Source organism: Zootoca vivipara, chromosome 7 (genome assembly GCF_963506605.1).
Source record: "Zootoca vivipara chromosome 7, rZooViv1.1, whole genome shotgun sequence".
Taxonomy (NCBI): domain Eukaryota; kingdom Metazoa; phylum Chordata; class Lepidosauria; order Squamata; family Lacertidae; genus Zootoca; species Zootoca vivipara.
In genome coordinates, this window is record NC_083282.1 from 4494807 (window position 1) to 4509276 (window position 14470).

The 14470-nt window shown below is 47.5% G+C and overlaps 1 protein-coding gene across 1 annotated transcript in view; it reads right to left on the reverse strand.

Moving 5' to 3' along the window:
- PAPPA2 (pappalysin 2) overlaps nt 1-13345 on the reverse strand; it is a 128690-nt gene extending 115345 nt beyond the window's left edge. The window contains exon 1 of the mRNA XM_035123579.2: nt 12853-13345. Within this exon, the coding sequence (XP_034979470.2) occupies nt 12853-13345 (493 nt within the window). The remainder of the gene's footprint in view (nt 1-12852) is intronic.
- Between the last annotated feature and the right edge of the window lie 1125 nt (nt 13346-14470).

The following is a 14470-nucleotide window of genomic DNA, read 5'->3' on the forward strand; positions in this document are numbered from 1 at the left end:
CCACAGGTTTTCTCCACCCACAATTGCAAGGCTTTGCTTCAAAGCATCAACTTTGAGAAAAGCTAGTTATGACCAAGGTTCTAGCATCACAGCATAAGAATCAAGAGAAGGCCTAGTCCTGAGATACACTCAGCATAAGATACACTGAGTGCTGCTGGTCCCCAAGGCAAGCTGCTAAGCCTCTTGACGGTGGCTGCTCCCTGAGCCCACACAATCACCAGTTTTGTAACATCCTGGGCTGCTTGTCTGCATGCTTCTGCCACAATTCAAAGTGCTGGTTTTAACCTTTAAAGCTGTAAATGGTCTAGTGCCAGGCTATTTGAAGCCACGTCTCCTCCGAGGTCTTCAGAAGAGGCCGCATTGGTGGTTTCTCTCCTTCATGGAGGTTCTGGGAATGGTTAGCAAGACCTCAGCCCTCCTCCCTCTCTTTGGAACTGAACAGCTTTTGCTGACTAGCAAATATCTTCAAATACCTTCCCTGAAGGAGACCCTCTGGTCTATAAATCTTTGGTTTGTGAAGCTCCCTGCTGTGGTGAAAGGTAAAGGTAAAGGGACCCCTGACCATTAGGTCCAGTCGTGACCGACTCTTGGGTTGCATCATCTCGCATTATTGGCCGAGGGAGCCGGCGTACAGCTTCCAGGTCATGTGGCCAGCATGACAAAGCCGCTTCTGGCGAACCAGAGCAGCACATGGAAACACCGTTTACCTTCCCGCTGTAGCGGTTCCTATTTATCTACTTGCATTTTGACATGCTTTTGAACTGCTAGGTTGGCAGGAGCTGGGATCAAGCAACGGGAGCTCACCCCGTCACAGGGATTCGAACCGCCGACCTTCTGATCAGCAAGCCCTAGGCTTTGTGGTTTAACCCACAGCGCCACCTGGGGGGATAGCTAAAAGGAAAAATTGTCTGGAACTCAGGGGGGGGGAGAGAGATCTGTAATGATCAGTTGTTATTGCATGTTACTGTGTTCTGAAGCTTGAAGGCTTTAGCCCACCTATACATAATTGGCATTTAATCCCCTCCCAGGGGAATCTCTATTGAACAGAGATTCAACCCCTTGCCTCTTTTTCACAGGTTCTGCTGCTTTTCCATTATCCCATAACACCTGTTCTCCCAGCTCTCCACCTGTTTTCAGAACATGGTGATAATTATTCTTGCAGATGAGGGTAGGAATGAGAAGACTGGGTCTTGGCATAGGTTTCAGAAGTCGGTTCCTGACTCAGATCTGGATAATTTATAAACCACACACACAGAGAAAGAGAGCTTAAAAAAAAACACCACACAGGCCATGTGGTTTAAATTACTATGTCTGATGCTTCTCTCTGTATTGTACTTTAAAATAGGGAGAGGCAAGATGAAAATGCTTAATATGAGTTTTATTATTCCTCTTGGTGTGATCTTGCCTACTTTCCTAGCTCCATGGTCAGTGATGCTCCCATCCTTAGATTGCTTTGACTTCTGGATATTGCCATCATGAATAATACTATGCAGACAATCCTTCTCTGCCATGACCAGGGTGGGGGTGGAAAGGGCAGGATAGGACCCTGAGTGGGGTGGCAGACTGTAGATGGTGGTCTACTGGCCAATGGTCAGGAGACCACCTAGAGCCTGCAGGTTGTTGAGATTCCTGAAAATGATGTTGACACAGCATGGCTGTTAAGCAAGCGTAAAATATTCACTGTGCATCCTCATTCTGTAAATCTAAAACATGCTGGTGGACAAGAGGGATTTTGGTTTTTAAAAAGAGGAAAAGGTAGACTACATAACAATGAAGTTAGCCCACCCCTGATATGGAACACACTCAAGTCATAAACAGTTTCTGGTATTTTAAAAGTGACAAGGGCAGAGTATTATCTATAGAGAATACCCCCACAAATTCCATTTTTGGGTGACAACCCACCCTATGTCAAGGTGTGGGAGAATGACTAGGGCAAGCCTTTGAGAGGAGCATAATGCATTACATCAGCTCTCCACCTGTTTTCAGAACCTGGTGATAATTATTTTTGTAGATGAAAGGAGGAATGAGAAAACTGGCCTCTGGTGTAAGAAAGATGGCAGAAATATAAAGGGAGGAAATACAAGTCTCATAGCTGGCACCCTGGCCCTGTAAGGCTTCACCTAACACATCCAAGCTACAGTCAGTATTGTTGGAATGTGTGTTAACAAATTGGTTCGTGGCTTTGCTCTTAGTGCAAATGTGCAGGAGTTTCGGATTCCTGCACAAAAACTTCAAGCAAACCTATACTGAAACAAAATCAAGTACAGCACATAACTGGAAGTCCCCCAAACAAGCTTCTACGCAACACTGGGGTGATAAAATCTGCTTCCATTTAGGCTGCTTTACGTTGTCCCACAAACTCACCTCATGTTATTCTGGGAGCGGGAATGCAAGAAGAAGAATATCACTAGCTATATTTTACAGACAATAATAAGGCTAAAATCAGAAAGATTCCCTTTTCTCCTTAAAAACGGTGATCTCGTTATGTTGTTCTTTGCAGTCTTAACTGTATTTTTAGGAAAAGAAAGTGAGGAACTGAAGCACAGAATTAGCAGCCCTGGGTTTGTAGACGGTGACCTGAAATTCCCTCCCACATAAACTTTAAACTTCTCTGGTCAGCTGCCAGGGACTGAGTATATAAATGCAGAAGCCTCACTTGTTAACAAGCTTCACAGGTGGCTGCAAATGTCTCCCGGGCAATGGCTTTGCCATCAGCTTTCCTGCCGGCCATTCTCTCTCCTTCCTTCTCTAACCAATCATACTGCCTGGCTTCCACCCAGGTCCAGCACCTGGCAGACCCCAATGCATGGCAGGTGGACCAAATTAAGCTTGGTGAGTTGGGTTCCATGTCATGCTGGCCTGCTCTGGATATATTTTCACGTAAGTGCTTGGCTCAAAAAGAGCAGGTGGGGTTTTCAAGCTGCTTCTGGATTATGTGGCTTCAAACTGTAGGTAGCAGGCCAAATTGTTTAATGTCCATCTAAAAAGCTAGCTGTCAGGGTTATAACGTAACTGTTTCTCTAATATGCTAGCTTTCTATGTGTAGGGAATTTGTTTGCATAGAGGAAAATTCACCTTGGGAACCCGTTTCCGGCCTGAAATAATACAGTCTAGAAACAGTTCTGCCACATCAAATCCTACAGTGTGAATGAAGCCTGAGCATTAAAGGTTTCAATCAAGCGATCTTTGAACCTTTCTGTTCTATAGTTCCTTACTGTTCTAAGGCTGGTGGAATATGTTGTGTTGCACGTCTCAAACACAAGCCATCGTCGCATACCAACATATTTTGAAAAATCTGAAAAGGCTAACAAAGGGTCTCTAGAAACAGAAGCGAGAAAAGCACCTCAGAAAAATCTGGGCTAGAAAACGCATCATCTTCCCCCAAGCTCCTCCTTGCATTGCTGCCCCTGCCCCCCCCCCCCAGAAACACATTCCTATAATTAACACACAATTAGTAGGAAATGAAACAGGAGGACTGTAGAAAACAGCTGCTTGTTCTGAGAAGTTCAGAACTCAGGAACTTCAGAAACATTTGGCCCACCATTGCAAAGCACCATTGCTTTGAGACTCCTTCGGGTAGTGATAAAGCAGGATATCAAATCCAAACTCTTCTTCTGCAAACACAGCTCACCCGTTATTTGTAAAGTGGCTCTTTTTCTGGGAGCCCAGTAAACTTCTTGTCTTTGCCAATGGCCTAGGGTTGCAGAAAGGATGGGGCAGGTGGATAGAATTCAAATCAGTGGACTACATTTCAGCTGGGATGGCATTCCACCACACTAATAGGCAGCAAGAGCAGATCTCATAATGTGTGCCCAATGAAGGAGCACCACTTGTGAGTTCTGCAAAAACTCTCCAGGCCATCTTCAAGGGAAGCCTCACCTACAGAGCATCATTAAAATAGCCCAGGTGAGAGTTTAGTACCAATGCACATGTAACAGAGGCCAAGTTCTCCTGTCCAGGAAAAGGGCACAGTTGGTGCAGCAGCTGAAGTTAATGACAGGTGCTCTTCAGAGGGAGGGCAATCCCATTTGTAACAGGCAGACTCCCCAGGACTTGGGCCTGGGGCCCACTTACCCACAGGATTCAGCTTCAGCCTCTTAACCCTCACCCACTGTACCACTGCACCCAGACACTGGTTCAGCTTAGGCACAACCTCTGCCAACTTGGTTTCATTGGGAAAGCAGAGCTGAGCTTCATCAACCTTCTGATGATTGCTCCTATTGGGACCAGGTGTGCAGCCTGGGAGTCATTCTGGACTCACAGCTGTCCATGGAGGCGCAGGTCAATTCTGTGTCCAAGGCAGCTGTCTATCAGCTCCATCTAGTACGCAGGCTGAGACCCTACCTGCCTGTAGACTGTCTCGCCAGAGTGGTGCATGCTCTGGTTATCTCCCACTTGGACTAATGCAATGCGCTCTACATGGGGCTACCTTTGAATGTGACCCGGGAACTACAACTAATCCAGAATGCAACAGCTAGACTGGTGACTGGGAGCGGCCGCCGAGACCACATAACACCAGTCTTGAAAAATCTACATTGGCTCCCAGTACGTTTCCGAGCACAGTTCAAAGTGTTGGTGCTGACCTTTAAAGCCCTAAATGGCCTCGGTCCAGTATACCTGAAGGAGCATCTCCACCCCCATCATTCTGCCCGGACACTGAGGTCCAGTACCAAGGGCCTTCTGGCGGTTCCCTCGTTGCGAGAAGCCAAGTTGTAGGGAACCAGGCAGAGGGCCTTCTCGGTGGTGGCGCCTGCCCTGTGGAACGCCCTCCCATCAGATGTCAAAGAGAAAAACAGCTACCAGATTTTTAGAAGACATCTGAAGGCAGCCCTGTTTAGGGAGGCTTTTAATGTTTAATAGATTATTGTATTTCAGTTTTCTGTTGTAAGCCGCCCAGAGTGTCTGGGGAAACCCAGCCAGATGGGCGGGGTATAAATAATAAATTTATTATTATTATTATTATTATTATTATTATTATTATTATTATTATTATATAGCATTGGCCCAAATGTACACAGGTGCTGCCCCACCTCGAATCTCCGGAATCACTGTAAATCTGTAAATCAGTTCCATTCCCAACCCATGGAGATGGTTCATTGAGACAGCACATTCAATGTTGTCCAAAGCCAATGACAGATCCCACAGCAGCAGTAGGGCTGAAGTCCCCTGGTCTCTTCCTCAAAAAAAGGTCATCTGTCAGGGTGGCCACGCCCAGTTCCAGGCCAAACGCAGGCCTGAACCCAGACTCACAATCTGTTTCCTCCAATAGTGCCAGCCAGTTCAACTAGGAAGCCTTGCCTGGCTTGCCTTCGTGTACTCCAAGGGTGCCCCCCAGTGGCAACGAAGCCAGTCTTTTCTGCTGCTTCTACTCCTTCAGCAGGGCTTGTTTCACAAATGTTTCAAGTTAGACTCAGCTGCTGGCTCTATAATCCACAGACCCACGCTGAGGGGGTAGAGTCATAGAGTTGGAAGAGACCACAAGGGCCATCCAGTCCAACCCCCTGCCAAGCAGGAAACACCATCAAAGCATTCTTGACATATGGCTGTCAAGCCTCCGCTTAAAGACCTCCAAAAAAGGAGACTCCACCACACTCCTTGGCAGCAAATTCCACTGCCGAACAACTCTTACTGTCAGGAAGTTCTTCCTAATGTTTAGGTGGAATCTTCTTTCTTGTAGCTTGAATCCATTGCTCCATGTTCGCTTCTCTGGAGCAGCAGAAAACAACCTTTCACCCTCCTTTTATATATTTGAACATGGCTATCATATCACCCCTTAACCTTCTCTTCTCCAGGCTAAACATACCCAGCTCCCTAAGCCGTTCCTCATAAGGCATTGTTTCCAGGCCTTTGACCATTTTGGTTGCCCTCCTCTGGACACGTTCCAGCTTGTCCAGGGTGATGAACCTCTTAACCACAACTTAGCACTTAGGCAGGAAAATCTCATCAAATTAATATTTCTAGTTTTGCACAGTCTTCAGGAAATTGATGTGGTGAATGACAAAACAGGCGGCTTACCCAAGCTACATGGTGAGAGCATGTTCATGCTATGAAGTAATGCACGAAGCTTCACAGGCACTGTGGTGAGCCTTCCCTGGTCCAGATTCTACTCGGAGCGCTTGAGATCACAGGGAAGCAACAGGCACCACAAGAACTTCAGCATGACTTGAAGTTTGCTCAGCAGTTGGGCTTCTCAGTCGTCCCGTGTTAAGACTGAGCACAGCATGACTTTTTAACATTCAAGAAATGCTGCACTAGGTTATGTAGCCCAACCTGAAGCAAAGCAGGAATCCAGAATTCTGCAAGCTGCAATTCATTCTGGAAATGTGGAAGAGTCTAGTTCAATCAGTGCAGTGAATTTTGCTACTCCTTCCCCCAGGAGGCTAGTCTAATCCAGGCTTCCTCAAACTCGGCCCTCCAGCTGTTCTGAGGCTACAATTCCCATCATCCCAGACCACTGGTCCTGCTAGCTAGGGATCATGGGAGTTGTAGGCCAAAAACATCTGGAGGGCCGAGTTTGAGGAAGCCTGGTCTAATCCCTATACTAGAGGTTTCCCCAACTATCTGTTGAGACTGTCTTGCTTTTAATGCCCTTGGTCTTCTTGTCTCTTGGGTGCTTCTCCTGCCCTGGCTTTTATTGTTCTGTTTTATATGTCAGCATTATGCTGCTGCCACTCAGCCGTGTTTGCTTGCGTTTGTATTACAGTTCAATGTTATTTTTGGATTCTATTTTATTCTGGGAGCCCGTTTGGAAGCCTATGGGTAGAAAAGCAGTCTAGAAATACTCATTCTATATATAGATATATACTATTCCTGTAAATGTGTTTTGTTTTGTTTTTTAAAAGTTCTGCATTACCACTGCAGAAAACGATTTCAATCAAGGACTAGCAGAGAGGCAAGGACTTTGAAGGCCGTAAGGGTGAGAGTGAAGGGTTGTATGCACACGTAACTAAAGCAGGGAACAAGGTGGGACATTTGAAACCATGTCCCTCTTGATCTCCTCTCACGGTGATCACCAACAGGCTTGTGACCTAATGGATATCACATGTAGAACTGGTTGCAGGAACAGGCATCTCTAAGGAGGGCCAGTGTGTCTGGCCAGAACAACTAAGGCAGCTTGAAAAAGGACCATCATGATCATGTAAACTGCAGTGACCACATTCATTCACACACACACACACACACACCTCAAAGCAGTGCTCCATACAAATCAGCCCCACTACACAATCCATTGCAGATCAAAAAACCTCTGGAACTCCTGCAAGAGCCCTAAATGGCCTCGGTCCAGTATAGCTGAAGGAGCGTCTCCACCTCCATCATTCTGCCCGGACACTGAGGTCCAGCACCGAGGGCCTTCTGGCGGTTCCCTCGTTGCGAGAAGCCTTCTCGGTGGTGGCGCCTGCCCTGTGGAACGCCCTCCCAACAGATGTCAAAAAGGAAAACAACTACCAGACTTTTAGAAGACATCTGAAGGCAGCCCTGTTCAGGAAGGCTTTTAATGTTTAATAGATTACTGTGTTTTATTCTTCTGTTGGAAGCCGCCCAGAGTGGCTGGGGAAACACAGCCAGATGGGCGGGGTATAAATAATATATCACAGAATTATTATTATTATTATTATTATTATTACACGGAGACTGGTCCAGGACCTACTGGATTTCTTTTAAGAAATTGTGGGAAAATTTACACTTGCAGGTGCGTCAGAAAATAACACCACTTGGGCCACTTCCCACAAATATCCAGTGTCTGCATTTGGTCCAATGCCAAACTGCGGTTTACTGCAGCCTTCCCCAACCTGGTGCCCTCCGGTGGTTTTGGAATACAATTCTTGCCGGGCTCAGCCAGCACAACCAGCATCAGAGATGACTCCAGCTAAAACATGGAATCATAGAATCGCAGAGTTGGAAGGGACCACGAGAGTCAAACCCAGAACTCTTGAGATTAAGAGTCTCATGCTCTCCTGTCTGAGCCGAGGAGGGCAAAAGTGTATGGCTCTTTTGATAGAGCATCAGACTCTTAATCTCAGGGTTCAAAGACTCTGCGTATGCCCATTGGGGGAAATAGGAAGCCCTGAGCATTTGTTCTTCAGATGCCCCCTATATGAAGAAGCTCGAAGGGAGATCCTGGATCCCATACTGGTGAGCTTAGCAAGCCTCCCGAAAAAGCAATTATACAACCTGCTCTTGCTAGGCAAAGACCTGAAAATAACCAGGGCAGTCGCCAGATTCTGTGCCCAAATATGCAGACACATACTTTCTTCCCAGCCCGCCTGATTTTTTCCTCAATGGCACCCCAAGCGAGCTAGGCTCAGCTTTCTGCAGCCACTATTTTAAGGTTAAACTTTTAGCATTGTTAATAATTAATAATTTTCTTTTAAATCTTGTTCAAAGCGACTTTTATACGTTATGCTCCCGGAAACTGTTTTTTCAAAGGGATCCGTTTTATTTTTATTTCATTTTACTTCTAAGAGCTGGTCCTCGACCGTAATAATAAATAAATAAAATAAATAAATCTCAGGGTTGTGGGTTTGAGCCCACGCTGGGCAAAACATTTCCACATTGCAGGGGGTTGGACTAGATGACCCTCCTGGTCCCTTCCAACTCTACAATTCTGTGATTCTAAGGCTGCTTTAGTGTTACATGAAGAAGCCTTGGACTTCTGCACTCCCTTTCCACTTTTCCTCCACCACAGTCACGAGGAGCAGACTGGAGGCTCTGGCTTCCGTTTGAAGAGAACTGCATTTTGTGGCCATGTCTCAAGGCAGTCAAGCTGTGGCTAGTCTTAATTATGGCTTAAAGGGCAAAGCCAACTTCAAATTGTGGTTTCAGATCCTGGCTTGTTTCCTTAAACCATAGTTAAGACAAACCACAGTTCTGAGTTGCGACATAACAACAAATCACAGTTAGTAAAAAAAAATGGAAACTGAAGCTTCCCGTTTCCTCCTTGTAGCCACTCTGGAGAAGGAGCGCCTAACGCGAAGTCAAAGTTCAGAGCTGAACTCACCCAGGGGCCAGGCTCAGAAGTAATGCTAAACCAGGAAGGGCGATTTCTCTCTGCACCCAGAGGGCTCCCACTTTGCTCCTCCTTTAGCTGGGGAGGGAAACAAACCACAAAAGTGGCAGGCTTAGCATTGAATCCAAACCAGCTTTTGAGGTTTGCATCTGCTCAACAAACCTTGATCAGGAAGCCAAGAACAAACCTTGATTTCAGATGACGGCTTGTTTGGAGAGAAAAGTTCAGATGTAACGCTAAGACTGCCACTCTGTGGTTTGTCCCATCACTTTTGAAAACTTAAAAATGTTTTATAGCAGTGCGGGGGGGGGTGTTAAGTCAGCTTGTTTTTAACTTCAGACTTGTCTCAACGGTTGTAATGCTTTTACATTTTAAGTAAACTGCCGAAAGCTATTTCTTTTCAATTAAGCAGCACACAAAATCCGTTTTGATAAAATAAATAAGGGAGGAAGAAAGTGGGAGAAATTGAGCTCAGGCACAGCACAGTTGAACAAGCCATACTTTGTGCCCTAAGCCTTGGAGACATTAGATTGGTGGCTTGAAACACAGCATTTCAAGTCACACAGTTTCACAGGTCAGGGGAGGGGCAGGGATGTTGATGCCCATGATTTGGCACAGACCTGTAGCCAGTGGGGGCTAAGGGGGTCCTGCCCCCCAAAAAAAGGTTTCTTGCTGCCGCTCGCCCATTTTCTTACAAAGAAATAATTAAATCAGCAGGAAGGCTTTTGCCTTCCTTTCTTAAAGGTAATCCAACCCCCACCCCCACCCCACCCCAGCCTAGCATTAATTAAACTATACATTTCTGTCTGCCTATTTTTATTCCTTGCTCATAACTGTTATCTGTATTTTTCACTGTGCAAGCCAGCTCGAGTATCTTTTTGGAAAGGCAGAGTGAAAATGATGTGAATGAATGAATGAATGTCTGCATTACGGACCAGGCTGCGTATCTCCACCCTGGAGCTCAAATTAGTTTGACCCCCCCAAATGCCCAGTTCTGCACCTCCAATATTCATCTGTAACACAGGAAAATATATCTGCTCACATGCACACCAGTTGCGATTTAGCTGCTCAAGCTGCATGGCATGGCAATGTCTGACAGTTGCATCTGAAACCACACAGTATACAACACACCATTGGGCAACACCCCCTCGATGAGGCCATAAGAACCAAAACAATGATTTGGCAATAGTGTTTGGTGATGTCGGAGTTGTCTGTCCTTCCACCCACCACTGGCATCAACCTGTCTCTAAGTTTCAGGCACCTGTGTACATCTAATGCAGAAGAATCCAGTTTCTGGCAGAGAGGGAATTTTGTAGTTGCAGCAGCTGGAAGCATGCAAGCTGCATACACACTATACATTTAAAGCACATTTAAAGCACAGTCCCCCCCCCAATAGAATTCTGGGCACTGTAGTTTGTTAAGAGTTGCTTGGAATGGTAATTCTGTGAGGGTTAAACTACAGTGCCTAGAATTCTTTGATGGAAAGAATGTGCTTTGAATGCAGCTAGTCTTTTCTGGTGCTTAAGAAATAAGCTTCCCGTGATAGTTTGGAATGAACCAGCATTGCTCTGGTAGTTTTTGAGTAGGAGTGGGCAGACTTTAAGGTTGAGTGGCTGACTTTGGTAGGGTTGTTGTTGTTTTTTACTAGAATACCATGATCTTTGTTATCAGAGACAAGTGTAAAAGACACACAGTTAGAATTAAAGAGCAGGACACACTGTCAGTCCGGAAATACATTTTCAGTACCAGAGCTAAATGAGCTCAAACTCCTTTCACACCAAATCCACTTCGAGTTGGCTTTCTTCATTTCAGCAATGAATTTAGGTGACAAAAGTCATTTTGTGGTTGCCTTGTTGAACAACTGCCAAGTCAGAAACCTTTGCTCATCTACTGCAAATAACCCTGAGATCTACCAGTAGTTCCCAATCTACTTTCTGGGCACCTGGGTCAGAAAGTAAACAGAGAAATCTCTTTCTTGCACCAATTTCCGCTGCTGCAAAGGCACAGTGGAACTCATAACCAGGTAGAAACCTGCACTTTCTCATGGAGGCCCACAACAAGTAACATCACTGTCTGATTAAATTCCATGAAAATCTAAAGAACTTCACATGTGAAAAGCCCAGAAAAATTCAGAACCTTCCATATGTCATGTATTCCAATGTTCGCTATTTACCTTGGACAGTGCATATTTTCTGATAAAGATGCATTATAAGATGCATCCATATAATTTTGTTGGTCAAAACTATTGGGCTGAAAAGGGTTTAAACCTATACCTACTTATTTGGAAATAGGTCCAAGGTGATCTCTGGGAATTCAGCAAGACCCACCCTATAAGTTGTTTATTTTAAAGTTATGTTTTTATTATTACTTTTCTGTATTGGATCAGATCGTGCATAGTAATATAGAAAGGCCATACACAAATTAAAAGGGAAATGAAAATGAAATACACAGGGCAGCCTCAAGCCATGCATGCTCTTGTTGATTTGAAACTGCTTTCCTTGTAAGTAAAACAACAACAACCCTTCCTTGCTCTAGTGCAGTACATGCTTCAGCAATGTGAGCAATGTGTAGAACACAAGGAAGGGCTGCATTCAGCACTCATTCTTGATGCATTATCAGGAGTATCCACTAGTAATCAAGTACTCCCATTTTCCATCTCTGAAATGTTATCGTGTAAAATATGCTTGCTGTCAGGGTGCTTCCAGACCAGGCCTTAGTACTGCAAACCGGTCATTCAAGATATTGCATATAGGTCCTTGGCATGACACTTTCCCCCAACTTATTGGTTATCTGGATTCATTGGGGGGAGGGGGGGAGTACTGGCTGGCTTTTTGATGCTGATGCCGTCCCATCTGTGTAAATGCTGCAAAAAAAAAAGCGTTTGTATGCATGAACAGCACCAAACCTACACCAAACACCCATCTGGAGGTACTCTAGAAATAGAAACTAATAATAATAATAATAATAATATTCCTTCCAGTAGCACCTTAGAGACAAACTAAGTTTGTCATTGGTATGAGCTTTCGTGTGCATGCACACTTCTTCAGTTTGATTTGACTACGTCAGACCAACATGGCTACCTACCTGTATCTAGGAATAGAAATTTGCTGGACAGTCCAGTTATTCGTCAAGTCAGAAAGGTGAAGCGAGTAATGGATCAAGGTTTTTAACAGGAAACACAAAAGAATCAGGAAAATCAACTCAAATCATTTTGAATACAGAGTTGAAGAGCTTTCCGATTATTAGTTGCCAAGTTTAGAATGGTAGAATCACAGAACTGAAGAGAAGGAAAAGGACCACAAGGGTCACCTAGTCCAACCCCCTGCAATGCAAGACTCTTCTGCCCAACGTGGGGCTCGAACTCATGCCGGCTCTACCTACTGAACAATCCTTCCTTCCTTCCTTTCATTTCAGAGTGGGTGTGGCAAATAGAACAAAAGTTTACTTCTAACGGGAAAGGTGAGCATTCTTAACAGCTCGACCCTCTCCCTATCTACTGTGGCTCTTTGTGGCCAGTCTTAGCCCCTCCCTACCCCCACCCAACAGTTTGTCGAAACTTCTTGAAAAGTAATGGCCATTTATTAATTTAGTACCTGCATTTATTTATCCCCCCCCCCCGTGGGAGAACATTAGATCGGTAAAATCTAACTAGTACGATACCATCAGCGGCATCCCTCGGGTCCAGCTGGGACCTCGAGCCTAACTTGAAGGAAACACGAACGTCGTCGGGCGCTCGGATCCCGCGCATCTTTGACATCTCTCGGTTTTAGAGGGCAGCTCTCGGAAAGCCCGGGCGCCTGCCTCAGCCTTCACCCCTTTCCCTTCCCAGAGCCCCTCCCGCTTACCTGCGACAATGGCTGGGTTGCTCTGGCCGCCCTCGGGCTTCAGCCACGCCTCGACGGTGAACTCTAAGCGGGGCAGCTCGGCCACGACCCCCGGGCGCAACAGCAGCTGCTCCCGCCTGCCCGAGAAGTAGAGCGCGGCGACGGCGCCTGCAGCCGAAGGCCCGGCTCTGGCGCGCGCGCGCCGCGGGAAGGGGCTGCTCTCGCCCCACGTGTCCTCCACGCTGCTGCCCTCGACGCTCCGGGCGCGCCTGGGCTGCACCGGCGCCGCTGCTGCCGCCCGCCCTGGACGCGGGTAGGTGGCGTCGGGGCGCAGCGGCCGCGCGGCAGAGCGAGTCCTGCGAAGCCAGCAGCGCTCCCCGTCGTGCGACTCCGGCGTCGGGCTTCCGTTCGGCCTCCGCCAGGCGGGCTCGGAGCCGGCCACGCCCAGCAGGCTCACGGTCGCCACCAGGAAGGCGGCGGTCGCCACCAGCGGCGTCCAGCCGGGACGTGCCATCCTCCGGCGCGCACCTTCAGGGTAGCCGCTCCCTGTCCTTGAGTCCGTGTCGGTCCCTCGGCTCCCTTTCACATGAGTCGGCTCCGGGCGCGTCGATGGCTGCCGGGCTTCAGCTGCTGCAGCCCCTCTGCCGGACAACGGTCAGGTACATCGCCTCGCCCGGCGAACTTCTCCCCCGAGCGCCCTGCAGGGTCATAGGACCAAGGGAGCCCTCAAGGGCTTCCTTCGAGCATCCTCGACGCCTCGCCTTGGTCCGGTCGCTCGCCCGCTTCTCTCCGGTGTCGCCCTGCCCTCCTGGTCCTAGACGAGAACGCAGCTCCGGACGCCGTGCGCTGCCCCTCGTTCCCGGAGCTCAGCTTGCGCGGGGCGGCCGCTTTCTCGCGTAGTCGCCACCCCAGGTGCGGCTTCCCTCGGCTCTCCTTCGATCCCGCTGGATTCCTGCGAAAGAGAATGGGAGGCAATAGGAAGAAGCGTGCGTCTGGAGAGCTGCTCGCTCTCGGCTTTGTTTGAAGAGGATTGATGCTGCTGCTGATGGCCAATCTCATAAATTCTGCACATCACTCCACCTCCTGCCTTTCTCGGTGCCCCCTCCCCCTCGCCCCCGCCTCCCATCATCCTCTCTCTCCTCCCCGCGCGCTCGGAAAGATGCAGGGTGGTACCCCTTGGGGATGGCGGTAGTGGTTTGGCGACCGGATCCCATTCACTCTTAGAAGTACTACCGTGCTCGGGTGGGCTTACGCCCAAGTAAGGAAGGTCAGCCACTGAAACAAGTAGACCTTACTTCCGAGGAAGCGTAGGCGTGTGGGCTGCTTTTTCCGTTACCTTGGCTTTGCTACCTGCGTGACAGCCCGTCAGTCCCAATCCAGCGCCTCCCTTTCCCCTTCCGACCCCGCTGATAAAGCTCCAATGCTTGAGGGTAAATCCCACCCCCCTCTATGAGACTTATTTTTGAATCAACATGCCCATAGGATCGGGCTGTGTGTGCCATTAAACTCGGTGCGGACTACTGCATCAACATGTTCAGGATCGGGGCTTTTGTAACTGAAGTCGACTAAATTTAGGGATTTTCAGACGCAGAATCCCAACCTTACACACATCCACGTGAAAGTAAGTCCCTTTAGTTTG